This window comes from Pezoporus flaviventris, unplaced genomic scaffold (genome assembly GCF_033815535.1).
Source record: "Pezoporus flaviventris isolate CSIRO_AGI_PZ_B2104156 unplaced genomic scaffold, CSIRO_AGI_Pfla_v1 ptg000031l, whole genome shotgun sequence".
Lineage (NCBI taxonomy): Eukaryota > Metazoa > Chordata > Aves > Psittaciformes > Psittacidae > Pezoporus > Pezoporus flaviventris.
In genome coordinates this window covers 37,179,301-37,199,383 of record NW_026892579.1, presented here as the reverse complement: position 1 = coordinate 37,199,383, position 20,083 = coordinate 37,179,301, and the positions used below count along the sequence as shown (strand labels likewise).

Sequence of the window (20,083 nt, the reverse complement as noted above, 5' to 3'; positions counted from 1 at the left end):
TCTCCGTCCCTCCGAGAGCAGGGGGAGGGCAAGAAAAGGGGGGGGAAGTGAGCAAACGAATTACCTGACTGGGTTTAAACCATGACAGTAATATAACCAATTTAGGCTTGAGACCTGTTTAGCAGCTTCTGTATTTTAAGAAAATTTTCTATATTCTGTAGCTAAGATTTTTGCAGTTGTTCAGTAGACTTAATTCGGTCATTGTGATGAGATGTCTTACTTTTTTGTTTTCTCTTAATTATTCACCTGACTTTGCTGATGAATTATTAATGGAGATACAGTTGTCTGGAAACTGTAAGTCTTCTAGAATTTATTTGTCCACTCTTGAGCTTAGCGGAATTAGTCCCATGAGTAAAGTTACCTGTATATGATGTGCTAGGCTAGAATCTTTCTCAATTTCTTCTGTTTATGAGGCAACTATACAAAAACAACTAAGTAAAAATCAGGAGGAAAAATGAAAATAATGTAGACCTGTTAAAAAAAACAAGACAAAAACCCCCCAAAAAATCAAAATCACAAAAATCAAACCTAGCTGTCTCTTAAAACCCTAACTTATATATTTAAACATTATTGTTTTTCTTCATCTTTCAGTTCAATGTTTTTATTTTTCCATATAATACAAAAAGTATTACAGATTTATATGTTGGTACAGGTATGTGATTGCTGAAGTGAACTCTGAGGAAGTTTCTTGCTGAGTTGACAGCGTTTGTTTGAAATGAGAGTTCTTTCCCTCTCTCCCCACCTTTCTGCATAGGTTGTTTGAATACAACGGTTTAGATACAGAATTGGTGAAGACATTTAGACTAAGGATTGCAATGTTGTTATTCCTGTTTATTGCTATAAGAAGTGTTGAATTGCAATGCAAGTGGCTTATTTACTGTTAGACATAAAATGAAAAATCACCTTCAAGCTTAAAGTTGCAAAATTGAGAAGAACAAACACAGTATTTCCTCAAAACAGGGAAATTGCTTGTGTTTTTTCTGGAAAAGTTAATCCTGCATGAAATCAATGATATACGAAATTGTTAGGATAACAATTAATTAAAGCAGATACCGGTTATAAAATTCTCATTAAATTGTTCTGTGCAGTCATCATGTGTTATTAAGACCCACAGGAAAGCATTTGAAACCCTAATGTTCTTTTTTATTGTATTTGCAGATTCACATCATAGACTTTGATGATGAAAATAACATTATAAACAAAAATGTTCTCCTTCATCAAGTGGGTGAAATTTGGCACATTAGTACCAGTCCTGCAGATAAAGGTGTACTAGCAACCTGCTACAATAAAAGTAAGTCCTCTTTAACTGTATATAACTTGTTTAAGTATTTTGGTATTTTTGAATGTGTGAAGTTTTACTATCTAGCTAACACTTTAACTTGGAATTACCAACACAGGCATTTTTCAAAAGGTCTGCTGTACCTTTGCTTATACCTCTTTTTTCTTGTATCCTGATGGTCATCTTGGTTAGAAGTCTACTTTGGTGTTCATGTCAAGGAAAGCAGGTGTCGTGGTTTAAACCCAGTCAGGCAATTCGTTCACTCACTTCCCCCCACTTCTTTCCCTCCCCCTGCTCCCGGAGGGACGGAGAGGAGAATCGAAAAGAATGCAACTCCCACGGGTTGAGATAAGAACAGTTTAGTAACTAAGGTATAACACAAATCACTACTGCTACCACCAATGATAATAATGATAAAGGAAATAACAAGGGAAGAGAATACAACGCCTCAGCACCAGCCAACCGATAACTCACCCCCCAAGCCCGACCAAGCTCTGACCCATACCTCCTCCAACCCCTCAGTCTCCCAGCCCTTCCGGGTAACTCCCAGTTATATCCTGGGCATGACGTGCTGTGGTATGGAATACCTCTTTGGTCAGTTTGGGTCAGGTGTCCTGTCTCTGCTTCCTCCTGGCTTCCCCTCCTCCCTGGCAGAGCATGAGGCTCACAAAGTCCTTGGCCAAACCAAAACATCACTATCAGCTCTATTCCCAGGCCGAAAATCAAAACATTGCACTGCACCAGCTACCAAGAAGGAGAAACATGACTGCTACTGCTGAACCCAGGACAGCAGGAAAACCAGAAAGTATTGCTTGTCTGATTATGTGAAGAATGGCAAATAAAATACATTATTTTAGGCATCATTCCTTTTTTTTTTTTATGTGCTTTGCCTTTGAAAGTGGAAGTAAATGTCTTTCAAAACAACATCATGCCAGCATAGACTCACAGAATAAATAGTAAGGGTTGGAAAGGACCTGAAGATCATCTTGTTCTAACCCACCTGCCATGATCAGGGACACCACACACTAAACCATGTCACCCAAGACTCCATCCAACCTGGCCTTGAACAGGGATCAAGCTCTATTTAAAATGGCAGGTGAAGTTTGTGTTTCATGTCATTTGTCGTATGTTAAATGCAGATATGCCCACAGAAAGCTATAAATTCTTATCTGTGTATCTCACCAAAACCATAGGACTGCTTCTTCTGAGGCCTAATGCTAAGTGCACAGCTGTTGAGATTAAGGATCTCTGTGTGTTTCATGGGTGAAGCAGGTGTGAAGATAATTCTGTCATGAGGCGTGAAAAATATTCTTGCATCACTTGGTGTCCTGGTATAAACTCAGTCAGCCACACAGTCTCTCTGTCATTCTCCCCCTTCTCCTTCCCCCTGCTCCTGGAGGGATGGGAAGGAGAACTAAAAGGATGTAACTCCCACGGGCTGAGGTAAGAACAGTCCAGTAACTAAGGTATAACACAAAACCACTACTGCTACCGCCAATAATAATAATGATAAGGGAACTGACAAGGGAAGAGAATACAACCGCTCACCACCTGCTGACCGATACCCAGCCCTACCGAGCAGTGATCTAACCCTTCTGGGTAACTGCCCCCAGTTTATATATGGGCGTGTTGTGCTGTGGTATGGAGTACCTCTTTGGTCAGTTTGGGTCAAGTGTCCTGTCTCTGCTTCCTCCTGGCTTCCCCTCCTCCCTGGCAGAGCACGAGACTCAGAAAGTCCTTGGTCAGACTAAACATAACCGAGCAGCAACTAAAACCATCGGTGTTATCAGTGCTGTTCCCAGCCGCAAGTCAAAAACACAGCACTGCACCAGCTACTAAGAAGGAGAAAAATGACTGCTACTGCTGAACCCAGGACACTTGGTAAAGGGAGTCTTTTTCTCTCTGATGAGCAAGAAATCTGTGCTTTCAATTGGAATAAATATTATTTCTTCTAGTAAATATTAGTCTGTTCTTTGATGGAAATACAGTCCAAGAATATAAGAATAACGTAGTTGAGCATCTGCGGGCAGCTGTAGAGATGTGAATTCCCACTGCTCAGCCTTGTGGCTATGTTAGAGAAGAAGGTTCCAGGATTGCTTGGTTCTCCTAGTTCTCTTTGGTTGAAATGGAAGTGCTAAAATGTGAATTTCACAAATCTTATGTGACTCTTCTAGGGACAATTATAAAAGATAAGTAAAATAATAAAGAGGTCTTTTTGTTTTCTAAACTGAAAATGATTATAGGTATTTTGAGTAAGAGAGCATTGAAATGGTATTAGCCTGCTTTTTTTTTTTTTTTTGGTTGTTTTTTTTTTTTTTGTTACTTGTTAGTCTCTGGTTGACTTTACTGGACATAACTTTCCCCCCCTTGCCAGTGATCCATAGTGAAAATGAGAAAGCAGTTATCAAGCATGAAATTCTAAAGTTGTCTTTAATTTTTCTGGCTAGTTTCAGAGGAGAATATGAGAAAGATGTCTGAAGTCTCCTTTAGAGAAAACCAGAACAAGTTTCTGAGTTTCTCTCTAGTGTTCCTTAGTTGATTGTATTTTTTTCTGAAAGAATGTTGTTCTGCACAGAATAGTGTGAAACACTTTAAAAAATGTATGTATCTGTCTTTTTCCCTACATAACTGAACAGCAAGATGATATGAAATAGCTTATTAAGTCTAGTATTTCATGTATGTAATGTACCATTTAATGTTAATCAGTCTTAATTTATTCTACTTGTATCTATTTTAGAGTTCAAGTATTGCTCTAGAACATACGGTGAAACCAAAACTTAAATATAGACCTTTTTGAGAAAAGAGTATAAAATTATGTTTATAGCACATTATAGCGATTTCTAATAGCAATATACATATTAATTGAAAATCATGTTAGAGAAAGAGCATATTGAGATTGTTAGAATTGAGCTTCTAACCAAACACTCTAAATTTCTGAGGGATTTCTGACTTCTCTTATTGGACCTATTAATTCATACGAATGTTTTCTATTCTAGCTGCTTCCTCTTCTAGATTTAGTTTACCTAGTTTCTGAGCATTAAGCTGTATTGTTTATATTTCATGCATCTTCATTTAGAAACATCACCCATAAACTTGCTGCAGAAAACAAGATCTGGTTCTTAAATGATTATTGATGACTCTAATTAGAAATGTATAGAACAGAAAGCACACAGCATGGGGTTCTAATAATAAGGTATACTGAGTTTAGCAGACAACTTATTTGAAGTAGTAATGCAACTGAATTAAGTGAACAAAACCTTTAAAATACCTTTTCATGTATTGTATTTGTTTTGTTATTTTAAAGACTCTTAACTATTTTCCTCATTGAAGTACTAGTCAAATGAGATGGTACTGTCTGGAAGAGTCATAGGTATTGTCAACAACTTTTGTGTCTAAGCAGTACTTCTGGCAGAGGGCTGAAGCACGTCTCCTGTGAAGACAGGCTGAAAGAGTTGGGCTTGTTTAGCCTGGAGAGGAGAAGGCTTCAGGGAGATCTAGCAGCTTTCCAGTACTTGAATGGGGCTACAAAAAGCTGGGGAGGGACAAGGGCATGTAGTGATAGCACAAGGCAAATGGCTTTAAACTGTCGGAGGGGAGACTAAGGTTAGACGTTACGAGGAAACTTTCATTGTGAAGTGGGTGAGACACTGGCACAGGTTGCCTCGAGAAGTTGTGTCTGCCCCATCCCTGGCAGTGTTTAAGGCCAGGTTGGATTGAGTGTTGAGCAACCTGGTCTAGTGAATGGTGTCCCTGCCCATAGCACGAGGATTAGAACTACGTGATCTTTAAGGTCTCTTCCAAAGTTACAAGGCTTTTTTTTCCCCCTTGAATCTTGCAGATAAGAAACCTCCTTCAACAGAAGTGATGGTAATGTGGAAACAATCTACCCATGTCACCCTCTGGGGGGTTTACAATTAATTTTTTTTTACAGGTCAAAAAAAGAGTTAGTTCTATTTTACATAAAGCCTGTTCAAGAATCAATAGTAAATAGAGTAAATAGTAAATATTCCAATCTGTTTTCAAGAAGAGTAACTTCCCTAAAAAGTAAGATAATGTGGCTTAGATAACTTTCTTGTTCTCAAGAAGTCACAGAGAAATTTAAATCCTTGCTGAATATGCAGGTTGAGAGGTATGTTCTCTAAACAATTAATAAAGTTAATATAAATGCTGCTCTGTAATCTTTTGTTCAAGGTTTTTTACCAGAGTGTTGTTACATAAGTAGGTTTTAAAAAGGAAAAAGCTTCTTTTCTCTCAGGTCAAAACCAAGGAAAACTCCTTTTCTTGTTAGCATCAGTATTTACTACTTTGATTTCTAATTTTTGACATCGCATCATTAATAAAGCCTTGTGTCTTTTAATTCTGGATGGTGATATTGACTAGAATCATACTTGTTCTAATAGCACTGGAACAAATACATCTTTGGATATTAACCAGAAATTCCATTTTGCAGGCCATTTTGTCTTTATATTAAGATAAAATGGTGCAACTATCTCTCTACCCCTCCCCATGCATACACATTAAAAATACTGATTTAGAAAAATCACATAATTGTAATGGGAGCACTTTTTCTGCTCAGTTCCTCTCTCAGTTACACTGCCCCTCCTCCCACCTATAATGGATATGTATCTCAGAGAATTTTATACTATCCATACTGATGTTATAGGAAAATGATTTTATTATCGAGTGGTAGGCTTACTAGTTACATGTAATACTGCCTAACTTCCAGCAAAGATCAGAAATCTACTACACAGTATAGGTGCAGTGCTTGCCTATACTGTGCATATCTAGCGCACTTGGCGGTATTGTATGCTAGAAATGTAGTAAGAACATTCCTGTGTGACCGTCATTGCTAATAGAGAAGATGTGTAGTTGGTAGATACAGTAATTGATTAGAGGTGATGTTTTTCTGCTTTTTTTGTTATTTGCCACCTTTGCCATTAGAAAGTGCTTGTTTTGTGTTCAAGTAGTAGTCAGGCTGTAGCCAAAGAATCAGATTGCTACTGACAGCTTTAAAGTAGGTAAAAAAAAAAAAAAAAAAGAAAAAAATTAGTTTTCTAGCTGTAGATTGTTAAAGTTCAGTATGGTACAGATTAGGCCTAAAAGATAAAGCTGAAAGGATGGATTGCTGAGAGAAGAGTAAAGAGTACAAGGTGCCGAGTTTTTGGTGATGATAAAAGTGGCAATAAGCTAGAGTGCTACAGCTGCATTTTGATTGGTTAATGTTTACTTTACATCCACTTATGTGCCTCTGATACTTATCATCTTAAAGTTACGTTCAGCAAAACAGAAATCAAATTGTTTCCTTCACAGTAGCCCAGAATTAAAATGGAGCATACTGGATTTAGTAGAAAGTCCCTGTCAGAAAAATTCTAGGAGTTTTATACCATCCTTCTTTTTTTGCTATTCTGACTACCTATAGTCAGTTAACTATTCATTTTTTACTTTTTTTTTTTAATTAAAAGGTGACAGGAGTGATGCTTTTTAAAAGAGTGAATAAGAAAGGTGACAAAGTAATTAAGGAGATTATAGTGTCTTAGTAGAAATGTACTTTTAAATATCAGAGAAAAATAATGGGGTGAGGGTCAAGAATGTACCCTTCAAATTATGATACAAACCAATGAGAATAATGGTACACTAAGTATAATAATAAGTTTATAAATTGAGATAAATTGGTCTTTAAATGTGCAAGAAGTTGGTAGCCATCCAAGAACTCTGTTCACTCACTAAGGGGAAAATCATTTCACATGTGTATTACTACTTAAAGTTTGAAAGAAGTCTTGCTTCAGTATTTAAAAGAGCATCCTAGCCTATGCTAGGGTAAATTTTTTATGGTGATAAGGTGAAATGTCAAAACCCTGTTGATCATGTTAGAGCAGAGTCACTTGGGAAGTAAAGCCCTAAACCCCGTTGGAATACGACCCATATATGATTGCAGTATTGCTGAAGTTTCAGGCTACAAGAGGAGAAATATGAAAGCCATTTGAATGGACTTCTGATAATGTATTGAGGCAGGGAGAAATAGCAACAGTCAGCAGACTAGAGTATGTCTAATACAGTTCTTGTATGTAAAGTAGGTGATGAAAGTCTCAGCTGTAGGGCTGTCTGAAAAATGTGGGATCCCTGGGTTAACATGAAGTTGGAGAATACTTGTAAATACATCAGTTTCTGAATGATGCATTTCCCACTTTGTCAGTCCAGTTTATAATACACTGTTGTCAGGTGTTTGAAAGATTTGCCAGTTAGGTGGATGCGTAGTGGCAGTTAAAGATTGTACATGTGTTTTGATAGTGTGTGTGTACTTTGTCATATGCTTTGTTTCTTACAGAACTTCATTTTAATCTGCTTTTCTGCTCATACATCTCTCCCCTTCTTTTATCCACTGTTTTAGGATACTGTTAAAATGGGGGTGGACTATTTTCTAAGGAGAAAGTAAATTTCATTAAAAGAATGTGGACTGCAGAGGTATTTTTCTGTAGGCCATTTAAAGAGTTTTTGCATCCATGCCAGTTTGCCAGCAATGGATGTCTTCTTCCTGAATGACTTGGGTCTGGTCTCTGCACAGCAGAATATTCAGTAAAGAGAGTAAATGTTCATGATGATGTTTGGAAAAAACTATCATTCTAATTTTTTTTTTCTGTAAATATAAAGGGAACTCTTAATCTGATAGTTTTTACTTTATTCTTTACAGAACCTGAATATAGCTTTCATTATATCCTATAAGCTAGAACAAAACCTCAGATTTTTGCATTGCTCTGAGATCCCAATGGATGTCAGTGAGAAAGTAGTGGTTTGTTTAAATTTCAATAATATGCAATAGCTAGTTACTTGGCTAGTTACTGCATTTTGGAAGATGTTTTACAGATGCTTAGAAGGGATGACAAAATTGTTTGAGAAGTCAAAGGGTAAGGCATACTGGTGGGTTTACATGGAGTGATGGGGAGGTACAGGAGAGGAAATAGAGAAATGATTCAACTTGAAAATTCTGCGTTAGTAGAAAATAGTTTGCCTGCTGAACCTCTAATTTGATCTAGGTACCTATCTCCATTACTGTAAAGGTGAGTTTTGGGGAAGTGACTATAAGCAGCTACATAGCTGTATCTCCTCTGAGCAGGTGAAGGATGTGCTGAGGGAAGGCAAAAGTAAATGGCTATATCTCAAGAGCATAATTGTAGGCAATGCCAGTGTACTATTAACTGTCACAGATCTGATAGGGAAAATGCTTACTGAAAGACAAAGTGAAGAAATGAAGGAAATGGTATAGTTGGAAAAATGAGGAGATTCTGAAGGGAGGAGATGTCAAAACCAAATAAGGGATAGGTCACTTAAAGGACATGCATATGGCTGCAACCACTTGGGAAAAGCAAGAAGGTATGAGGTGGCATGTAGCGTTTGAGTAATCAGTTCAGTTCTGTGGAAGGCTGTAGAAAAGTTAGTTGTAAGCCATGGCCCTGAGGTGTTAGCAGTTTGAAGGTGTTTTCTGTAGTGTCTGTCAATAGAAAAAAAATACCTTATTGTGGTTAAATGTCTACCTGTTCTGGTTTTGTATTAATGCTTTGTTTTGCATTTTGTTCTTTATCTGTGGCAACTTCCCCTGCTTTCCAAGGGCCTTATGTTCTTCCTTTCCATGCCATTTACTGAAATGATCAGTGATATAATTAGGTAATTTTTAACTTGTGTCTACCTTTAATTGTGATGCTGCTATAAGATGAACAGTTGTCTGGAGACTGAAACCTCTCTTTTTATTGTCTTGAGCTATGCTGGCAAACTAAACAAAATGTTTATGCTGATTGTTAATGCAATTGTGAATTGGGTTGCAAGGGTATTCTCACAGCCACAAGAGTACCTTCATGTAATTGAAAACTTGAAAATCAGAATGTGACATAATGGGCCACAAAAAATAACAGCATTAAAGTCTGATGTTTGGGATGATTTACTTTAATGATGTCGAGCAGGGTGGGAGCAGGTGTAGAACATGTCTCTGTGTGAGCTATATCAACACTGAAAATGATTTAAGAAGAAAACAATCCATACCTTCTAGCTTGTGGGGGATAAAATCTGCTGACTATAAAAAACTTAACATTAAATAATCAAGTTATCGTATTAGACAATTGGCTGCTCTTTTTTCTTTTTTTTTTTTGTAATGGTATTTTTTGCAATCCATAAAATAAATACCCTTGGGATATTCTCTTCTCTGTAACTATGTGAAGGGAGGTTCTAGTGAAGTGGGGGTCAGTGTCTTCTTGCAACCAACAAGCTATAGGACAAGGGGTAATGGCCTCAACCTGTGCCAGGGGAGGTTTAGGTTTGATATTAGGAAGAATTTCTTCACAGAGAGTGTGGTCAGACATTGGAACAGGCTGCCCAGGGACGTGGTGGAATCACCGTCCCTGAAAGCGTTCAGAAACTGTTTAGATGAGGCCCTCGAGGACATGGTTTAGTGGTGGCCTTGGAAGTCCTCTGGTAATGGAAGGACTTGATGATCTTAAAGGTGTTTTCCAACCTAGGTGATTCTATGATTCTGCGATTAGATGAATATTTTTAGTTTATATATATTCCAATAATGTGAACAGGGTCATAGTATTCACCTAGGGACTGACTTTCAGTAGTGCCTACTATTAAAAGTGTTGGGATGCCCCATGAGCAGTTCTGCTGTGGGCCACCTAGCACTTTCAGGCAATGATATCCACAGGTAGTCCAAGAACATCATGAGAGGTTGGAGTGTAGCCCTCTCCTTTCAGCTTACCCTGTAAAAAATACTGAGTTTAGCTGTGCTAGGTGGCCTCAGACCTGTAAAAATGTACCTGACTTTGAGTTGCCAAAAAATAAAATCTCTATCATGATTCTCCATTGCAGATTGTTCTACAATACACAGGTTGTTCATTTTGGAGACTGTATTGCAGGGGAACATGCAAATACTTGAGAAATTAGGGAAAGGGCATGATATAGATACATCTGAAACAAGTTAAGATGTGAGGAACATGGTCAAGAATTTCTGTTCTGCTATCTCAGAAAGTCTGATGGTTCTGTTGTGCAGCTTATTCCATGAAATTTAAGATAAATAAATTAGAGATTATTCGGTCCTTCTAGAGAAGAGGATGTTTTGGAACAGTTACCCTTTTTGTATAGCAATCACCCTTTTTTTTCCAACCAGATTTGCATATTCCACATGTCCTTGGTCATCGTGCTTGTAGTCAGCGTGGTTAAAGCCCTTCCCAAATCTTTGCTCGTGAAGCCAAGCCGTCAGTTCTGTGGGACGGTTGTGTTGTGATAAGAATTGCTAGGTATTGTGCAGGTTATGTCTTAAAGAATCTGATGAATCAAAAAGAAAGCTTCACACTTGTCAATTCAAAGTGAATGTTTCATTACTGGGTATTAGATGCACACATTCATTGAGGCAAAAATCTGTGTCTAACGATAGTAATTGTCTAATTTATCCCAGCTCCTGCTTCTGAAGAGGGTACTTTTTTTTTCCTAGCTGCTTTCAAATACTAAACTCTGAATTAGATTTGGGACCAAAGGTCTCTGCCAGCAGGGTAATTTCTGAGTTTATAGAGAGGTTCTGAGTAATCTGAGGTTTAATAAATGTTCATGCCTTGACTAGTTAAAAGGACATTAAGTAAAACTCTTAAATAATGTCAGTAAATTTTATAGAATGTGCTGAAGAATTGTTTTAGGAGTTGCTTGTGATTCTTTCACTTGTACTTGAATGATGCTCAGCAGAACTTTTTGTTTTTAAAAACCATCTGACATTTTCTCTTGCTCTTGATGACACTGGAAACTATAGGCAGTCCTGAGCAAAGAAGCTGATGTCACGTGCTGTCTGGTACTTCTGTCATGTTTGAAATGTGTGAATTCAGTCTCATTGAGAACAATAAAAAAATGGCAACTGTTTTGAAGGAAGGCAGTTTTTCACAGAATACTTTATTCTATACTGCTTGGAGAAGAGCACTCATCAGCTATTTCTCTTAGGGTTTTCTTTAAAATTCCTTCAAGGTCAGAGTATGAAAGGCAGGTTATGTGCAACAATACATGGAAATGCAAGGTCAAAAAGAAAGAAGTGAATATGTGTTTTCCATAGTTGTTTGTTTGTTTTGGTTTGGGTTTGTTTCTTTTTTTTTTTTTTTGGACAACAGTCACAGATTCTAAAATCATTAGGAAGAATACTTATCACCTTCTTCTAAGGGTGTCTTGTTCATGCAGGAAATACTTCAACAGTTTACAAAGAAAAGTAGTAGTAGGAAACTGTGGAGACAGTGTTCTCACAGGAGAATGCATAATTGGTACATAAACTCTGAATAATCCTGAAAGATACAGCAAGGCCATGAGAGGCCTGAAGAAGCTTAAGCAAGCAAGATAAGAAGAAGCTGGAATTCACTGAGTTAATGAGAACTGTGGACTGTTGGCAAGCTTCGAGGTCAAGTTCTCACATCTGTGCTTAAGCAATTATATGTTAGTCACTAAGGGTCTTCAAGACATGTATCCAATCATAATATGCCAAATCACTGTAAGTGCACGTAAGAAACAGTATATAAGGAGTTAAAGCTTTGTAATAAATTTGGCAATCGCTTGATCACATTGATCATCTCTGCGTTGACTGTGACTCCTGTGTCAACAGGAAGCGCAGGCCAAAAATGTTTAAGTGCCCACTGATATCTGATTAATCTTAACTGCTGATGGAAATGCACCATCAGGTGAAGGCAAAATGAACGTTTTAACAGGTTAATATGTATGCTTTACCTGAAACTACATTATCTGCTGTACTAACATGACTAACAGAACCATCTCACCAAGCCTTTGACTTAAGACTTTTATTCCCAGCTTTCCCCACTTTGCATTTGTAATATGTGTTCTAGCTGTTTTTGTTACAATTTACTGATAAGATGTAATACCTTTGAAAGTTAGATGAACTCTTCTTACGAGGGAGAGGAAAAATGAAATTTAAAAGCAAGATCTCTATTAAGTGTAACAGTCTTGAGATTTTTGTATTTTGTAATTCAGTTCATAGAATCATAGAATAGTTAGGGTTGGAAAGGACCTTAAGATCATCAAGTTCCAAGACCCTCTGCTGTTGTCAGGGACACCTCACATTAAACCATGTCACCCAAGGCGCTGTCCTACACAGCCTTGAGCACCACCAGGGATGAAGCATTCACAACTTCCTTAGGCAACCCCTTCCATTGCCTCACCACGCTCACAGGATAGAACTTCTTTGTTATATCTAATCTAAACTTCCCCTGTTTAAGCTTGAGCCCATTACCCCTTGTCCTATTGCTACAGTCCCTGATGAAGAGTCCCTCCCCAGCATCCTTATAGGCCTCCCTCAGATATTGGAAGGCTGCTATGAGGTCTCCATGCAGCCTTCTCTTCTCCAGGCTGAACAGCCCCAACTTTCTCAGCCTCTCTTCATATGGGAGGTGCTCTAGTCCCCTGATCATCCTCGTGGCCCTCCTCTGGACTCTGAACAGCTCCTATTTATGTTGAGGACACCAGAACTGCACACAATACTCCAGGTGAGGTCTCACAAGAGCAGAGTAGAGGGGCAGGATCACCTCCTTTGACCTGCTGGACAAACTCCTTTTGATGCAGCCCAGGATACGGTTGGCTTTTTGAGCTGCGAGCGCACACTGAAGCAGGTTCATGTTCAGTTTCTCATCAGCCCATACCCCCAAGTCATTCTTTGCAGGGCTCCTCTGAATCTCTTCTCTGCCCAACCTGTAGCTGTGCCTGGGATTGCTCTGACCCAGGTAGGCCCTTGCACTTGGCATGGTTAAACTTCATGAGGTTGGCATCACCCCACCTCACAAGCGTGTCAAGGTCCTTCTAGATGGCATTCCGTCCCTCTAGATGGCATTCCTTCCCTCCAGCATATCAACCGAACCACACAGCTTGGTGTCATCGGCAAACTTGCTGAGGGCGCACTCAATCCCACTGTCCATGTCAGCAACAAAGATGCTGAACAAGACCGGTCCCAGCACTTATCCCTGAGGGACACCACTCATCACTGGTCTCCAGCTGGACATTGAGCCATTGACCACAACTCTTTGTGTGCGGCCATCCAGCCAGTTCTTTATCCATGGGGTGGTCCATCTATCAAACTGATGTCTCTCCAATTTAGAGACAAGGATGTCATGCAGGACCGTGTCCAACACTTTGCACATGACCAGGTAGATGACATCAACTGTTCTACCATCATTTCTGTAGCCCCATCATAGAAGGCCACTGAATTGGTCAGGCAGGATTTCCCCTTAGTGAAGCCATGCTGGCTGTCACCAAGCACCTTGTTGATTTTCATGTGCCTTAGCATTCCTTCCAGGAGAATCTGCTCCAAGATTTTGCCAGGCACAGATGTGAGACTGACTGGTCTGTAGTTCCCTGGGTCATCCTTTTTCCCCTTCTTGACAATGGGGGTTATATTTCCCTTTTTCCAGTTGTTGGGAACTTTACCTGACTGCCACAATTTTTTAAATATGATGGACAATTCAGATTGTTAGCACTGCAACAAAAATAGTCTAGCTGTAAAGTGACTGCCTAATAAAAGCACCACTCTTAAAGTTGGTTAGAAACCTTTACCAGATGATTTTGAAATTAAATACTAAACAACTTCCTAGGTTGCTGTCATCTCTATGTGCTTGCCCCTGCTTCTTTTAGGAATTTATTTTTTTATTCAAATCCGTTGAAATATATGTGGAAACCGATTTATTTTCCCACTGCAAATGTGGTTTTCAACTCTTAGAAAAATAGGTTCTGCGCTTGCTTTACATGTAGGGACAAACAAAGCCACCAGAGGGCGAAAGAAAGTGCGAATGGAGAAAGCAGCTTCACACATGCAGGCAGGCACGTGCGCGAGCACAGATCCTGATCTTCTGTTGTTTTTTTTCCCCAAACAGGACAGATGCCACTGTGCAGTAGATATGAAGACTCGGTATAATTAGATTGGGTTTGTACATCCAAATCATAAAGGCATACAGACACAAACCTGATGTTTAATTTTGATGAACAGGAAAATAAAGTTTGCATTTAGTATCCATTAAAAACATTAAATCTGCTTTGAGTTACGGCTCTCTGATGCACTGCACTTATCACACAGTAAACTTGTGTATTAAAAATATTCCTGTAGATAAAATTCATCAGTCAGAGTATAGGAAAGAATTCTGCGGTGATGCTTTCAATTCTTTAGTATTCAAGCCAGCAGGTGACACTGACTTCACTGGTTTCACTTTACTTTTCTGTAGTGAAAACATCTATGTAGGGAAGTCTTTGCTACAGCCAGCTGTGTGACATGGTACAGTCATTAAAACAGGGAAGGAATTTGAATGCATCTCTCTAAATATTCTTCAGTGTTCTCAGCAGTAGTGGTGAGATGTACAGTTTGTTCCCATAGTTTGAGTGAAGAAATAAATACGTGTGGTGTTCTCCTAATGTTCTTTGTAGCTTGTACCTGTTGTTTTTCTAGGAATTTTAGCTGAAATGATTGACTATCTGATCTGTATGATGGAAAACCACTACAGAAGTGGTGAATGGCTTGAGAAATTGTCCCGTGTTAATTGCTGTTCAGGTCTGTCCTATAATCATAAGATGTAAGACTGCTGTAGGAGTCGAGCTCGGTAGTGTTTCAGCCAGTGTGTAAGAGCAGACACATAGGGAAAAGTGTAAGAACTGCGAGAGCATATATAATATAATTAACTTGAAGCACAGATGCTTCTTATCCCTTGATTTACGATTTCATCTATATTTGACAGTCATTATCCTGATAATTGTAACGTTTGTGCTATGAAGCAAAATAGAACTACTGTCAGAAAGAAGAAGGAGGAGAAAAAATGACTGAAATTGAAGTATTACAGGATGGTCATGATATTGAAAAGAATGCTTCTAAAATACAGAAAGTTGATAAAATGCTTCTGAATTAGAACTGTCACCAGAAGAAGAACTTGAATTATCAGGCTGCTCTGTCCTTCAGCATTAGGAGGTTTCTTTCTCCTCCCCCACTTTTTTTTCCCTGTTAGCTCAGAACAAGAAAAAAGGTTTTCCTTCTTCAAATTTTAATAGCTTTCTAACTCAAAATTGTCAAATATTGAACTGAACTAGTATAATAAACAGAAAGAAAATGTTTCTTTCTCCATCTCCAGTCAATGCTATTGTTGCACTAAATAACATTTTTCAGATACACATAAGCTCTTTCTAGTATGTGTTTAGTCATTCTTGTCCAACTAGCTTGTTAAATAAGTTAAACTTAGGAGCTTGCTTTTCTCTGGTTTGTATTAGACTTCAGAGATATTCCCGAATCATGTAAGTGAAATCGAGTATACTATACAAGTTCCTTCCAGTAAACATTAAGACATCTTATGATCTCATTTTTCCTGCATTCCATTTTCTGTGCCTTTCTTTCTACTGTGGAAAGATAGCCTGCTTTAGCTTGCATTATCCCATCTTCCTTGAAAAGCTGGAGAGGCTGAAGCAGTGTCATTTACTTGACAGATTCTTAAGAGAACTCTACTGGATCCCCTTTCTCTCCAGGACCATCTTCCATGACATTCTTCAGTGCTGTTCCCTGGTCAGGCCAAAGTCTGATCTCCTGAAGCCCAGGGTGGTGTGTGATTCTGCTATCTGCCTTGTTCCTTCATTTAAGGGAACAAGATGAACTCCTCCATCTCATGATCTTTGTAGCCTAGGCTTTCCCCAGCCTTTGCATCTCTGACCAGTTCTTTGATATTTGTAACTGAGGTATAGCAGAAAAACCTTCCCATTGTCTCATTGATCACTGGTGTTGGCAATCATCAATGAACTTGGAAATTGCCTGTATCCTGCTGCATTTCTTTTCCAGTAGACACTGAGGTGGTTCAAATCTTACACGAGGACCAGGACCTATGAATATGAAGCTCCCTCTTCTTGTCTAAAGGTTCTATTATCCTTTGTTTCATCCTTCCTGTAGCAGACACCAACTGCAATGTTGCCATATTGCTCTACCTTCTAATCCTAAACCATAAGCTCTCAGCTGGCCCTCATCCCTCCACAGAGCTCCATGCACTTTAGTTGCTGCTGTTCATAAAGTGCAGTTCTTTCTTCTCACCTTCTTGATCTTTTCCTCCTAAAAAGCCATGCCTCTCTGATTCCAATCAGATTGTACACCCCAGTAGATTCTGCATCTGGAATAAACATGAAATGTATTTGTTCAGTACTAGGAAAGAAATTGTATCCCATCCTGAGCTGAAGATTTGACTGTGAAATATCTTAGGATTTAAAAAAAAACCCACAAGTCTTTGGGGAGTTTGTTTTTATTTGGTTATATTTTAACTTTTTCTTCTTAGATTACAGGCTTTTTAGGGAGGAGCTGTATGTCTTGTCTTTCTCCACTTGCGTTTGATTACAAGAAAACCTATGGATTTATCTCCTATGAGGACTTCTGAGCTGTAAACAAATGAAGAAAACTGCATAGTCGTTAGCAGATGACTAGCAACAACATGTATTGTTTGAATGCCCCAAGTTGAGAAAATGGCTATTTAGTATAGGGCAGTATTATTTTTCTTTCTCTGGACTTTCTGGATGTGCTAGCTCCTGATATCTTGAGATGTCAGGTAGGTGGATTTCAGCTAAAAGAAACCAAACCCAAACATGTAAGTAATTTATTTTTCTTGTATTATTAAAACTAGCTTTCTAGTGACATGTAGTCCTGTCACTACATGCCCTGGTAAAAAGTCCCTCTCAGGCTTTCTTGCAGGCCCCCTTTACACACTGGAAGGCTGCTAGAAGGTCTCTCCTCTTTTTTGTTCAGACTGAAGAAGCCAAACTCTCTCAGCCTGTGTTCATACGAGAGTTGCTACAGCCCTCATGAGGACCGGGGTTTGTGAACAGGGGGCCATTCCTGTTTGTATAGAGGGCCTCATCCACCCAGTTTTCCAGGTCAGGTGGCTTTTACCAGACCCTCGCTGTAATGTCACATATCCCTCCCCTCCCTTTTAATCCTGACCTGTAAGCTCTTGGTTAGCTCCTCATCCATCCCTAAGCAGAGCTCTATGCCCTCCAGCTGGTCATGAACATAGAGTGATATCCCCATCCTCTTCTTCCCCTGCATGTCCTTTCTGAAGAGCCTATATCCTTCCATTCCCACACTCCAATCATAGGAACCATCCCACCACATCTGTGATGCCAATTAGATCATAGCTCTGCAGGTGTATGCATATCTGTAACATATCTTGTTTATTCTCCAACATTGATAATGGTGTTCAGGTTCGCTGGCCTTAGTGATGATGGAAACTAGCATGTAAATATGGTTCATTAACTTTTATTGGTGTATTGTGCAGCTCTCTTCAGCAGAGGGTTAAATCTCACAGTGCTTTTTATATGACCAGCTGATACCTAGCTGATTTTATGGCTCCCGCTCTTGCAGATACAGTGTGCTGGTGGTGAGAATAGCAGGAAGATTATCACAAACGAAGGAAAGCGTGTAGTGAGTCCTAGTGTCTCTGTTTTTTCCTATGTTGTTAAAATATCTAGAGAGATATATCTCAGGTATCAAGCAAGCCGTAAGTCATTGTTGTGACTTATGAGATTTGGTCATGTGAAGTGTCAGAAGGAAAGCATGCCTATTTGTGCTGCTGAGCAGCTTTTACAGTGTTGCAGCCAGATTCTGCCTGAAGAGCAAAGTTCAGTTCATCAGTATAGTGATGACTGCAGTTCTTCACTCGGGCTGTCTTCATATGGCAGAGTTCCAGAAATGCAGTTAAGTGAATTTTGAGCTCCCTCAAATAGGTGTATATCTTCAGTGCATACCCCCCCAAAAAAGGTATGTGCTGGAACATTGTCTCAAGTCACGTCTGGATAGCGTAAGAGACATCAGACTGTAAAAAAAAATAAAATGTAATTTATGCCTGCTCCAGTATTTCAGCCTGCTGACTGCCTGCTTTCTGTGGGTTCTGTCTCCTGTTTCTGTACATGATGGGTATACCTGTCTCTCCATGTTGTACCCCACACCTTTGCACACTCTTAGATCATTCTCTCTGCATTACTGTCCAGTATAGGAGGTTTTAAAAACATCCTTAAGACATCTGTTTACACAATGCAAACATGGGAGCCTGTTGTCTAGAGACTTAAGCTGTTCTGTGTGATGTACTGATGTGCAGTAAATGTGAACCTGTGATCTACATGGTAACGAGAAGGCTGCCGTTTATACGGTGCTTTCCACAGGTTGGAATAATGGGACAGCAGCAAAGTATGGCAGATGTCTTGTGTAGGAATATCTGAACTGTTGCATGTTACTGTTTTTCTAATAATTATTTCTACTTTTAGCTCTATTTGCAAACATACTTCTATTAGGATACAGTGTGAGCTGCTGTGTTATGTTCTGCCCTGTTTCCATGTTTGTATTCTTTAAAAATCAAAGGCTGTCTTTTGGTAGCTAAAATGTGCATCTAAGTGATGGAAAGAAAAATTAAACTACCTCCATCTATTTATTCCTACATATATCTCACCCCATGTATTTCAGAAAAATTTAAAATCAAAGACTTCAGAAGCATTTAGCACAAACAATGAAATTCTTAACCCCCAAAAAGAATGGTGTGTTATTCTCCCTCCTCCCCCTCCCTCTTTTGCTGTGAAGGACACATTGTCAATGAAGTAGAATATGGTTTGTCTTTTTATGAATTGACTAAAAAGGCTACAAGGTTGTTATTTTTTTTAAAGATAAAAGATTCACTCTCGAATCATTTGGGTTTTATTTCTTCATTTTTTTAAACCAGGAGAGGATGTTTACATTGATTAATAAGGAAGAGTGATAACTCTGTTGTCAATGGAAAGAAAGAGGCTTCTGAACACTAGCTGCTTGTTCCTGTCATACAGAGAGCATTAATGGGCACCAGCTGGGCTGTAGCTATAGCAGCTTCACCACTTCAGCCTTGCACAGCAAGAGCTGCTGTGGCAGTGCTGCAGAATGGCCTCCTGTGCAGATTTAGGAAGTATACACTTCAGTTGTTGTTCCCTGGGCAACAGAATAGCTGCAGCCAGCTGGCTTTGCACCACCTGAGCTGATCAAAGAGCAAAACCTGTCAGGCACTGATACTTCAGCTCCTCCAGCTTTGGTGTGAATGTCTGCAGGCAGTGATGTAGGAAACATTGTCATTCAGGTTTCAAGGTTAAACACAGGGGAATGAAGTAGAATGACAGTAGAAAGTAAAATGAAAACATGGTTCCTGTAGATACTACCATATGATGTGTATAGCTATTGATTTAAGAAAATAAATTTGAAAATACTGAATTACTAATGTACATACAAAATGTGTTTAGAAATTATTCAAAAAGCAAATAAGAGACAAGCAATAGCTGGAGTTTTCTGAGAAGGAAAAAGAATCAAGGTTGATTTATCACGTGTTTAGTTCAGAAAGATCATAAAGAATGATTGAACGCAACAATTAAAATGCTTTATAAAATTCTATAATTAGGGAGTGCTGGGCAGGGCAGGATCTGGTCTGCTTTGGGTGACTGCTGTAAGCTTCTGATGGGACAAGATTGCAGTTGTTCTGTATGTCAAAGCATGCTTCAGTGGCGTGATAAGTTTTATTCAGCAAGTGGCGCCAGAAGAATGAAAGGTGGATGATTGAACAGCAGTGAGCTGTAATGCTGGCTGATGTGGACCTGTTTAATTGGGATCAAAATCCACTTCAGTCTGTTGCATGGGGGGTGGGAGAAGCAGGTGGTAGTATTTCTTCTGTGTCCATCTAACTGTATTCTTACATTTTTCTTTTTACGACTACGCCTACTCAAAACTTTGCTTAAGAGGAGGGTTAGATTCTTAAAATCTTGTTTTAAATTTTG

General features: G+C 39.0%; 1 protein-coding gene across 3 annotated transcripts in view; it reads left to right on the top strand.

Moving 5' to 3' along the window:
* The window catches only part of EIPR1 (EARP complex and GARP complex interacting protein 1), an 84,163-nt gene that overhangs the window by 15,033 nt on the left and 49,047 nt on the right, over positions 1 to 20,083 (top strand). For 2 of the 3 annotated variants that reach the window (XM_061460742.1, XM_061460743.1), the window contains exon 3: positions 1,159 to 1,291. In XM_061460742.1, the coding sequence (XP_061316726.1) occupies positions 1,159 to 1,291 (133 nt within the window). Of the gene's footprint in view, positions 1 to 1,158; positions 1,292 to 20,083 lie in introns of those variants that run through there. The other variant, XM_061460744.1, reaches the window with a different exon arrangement.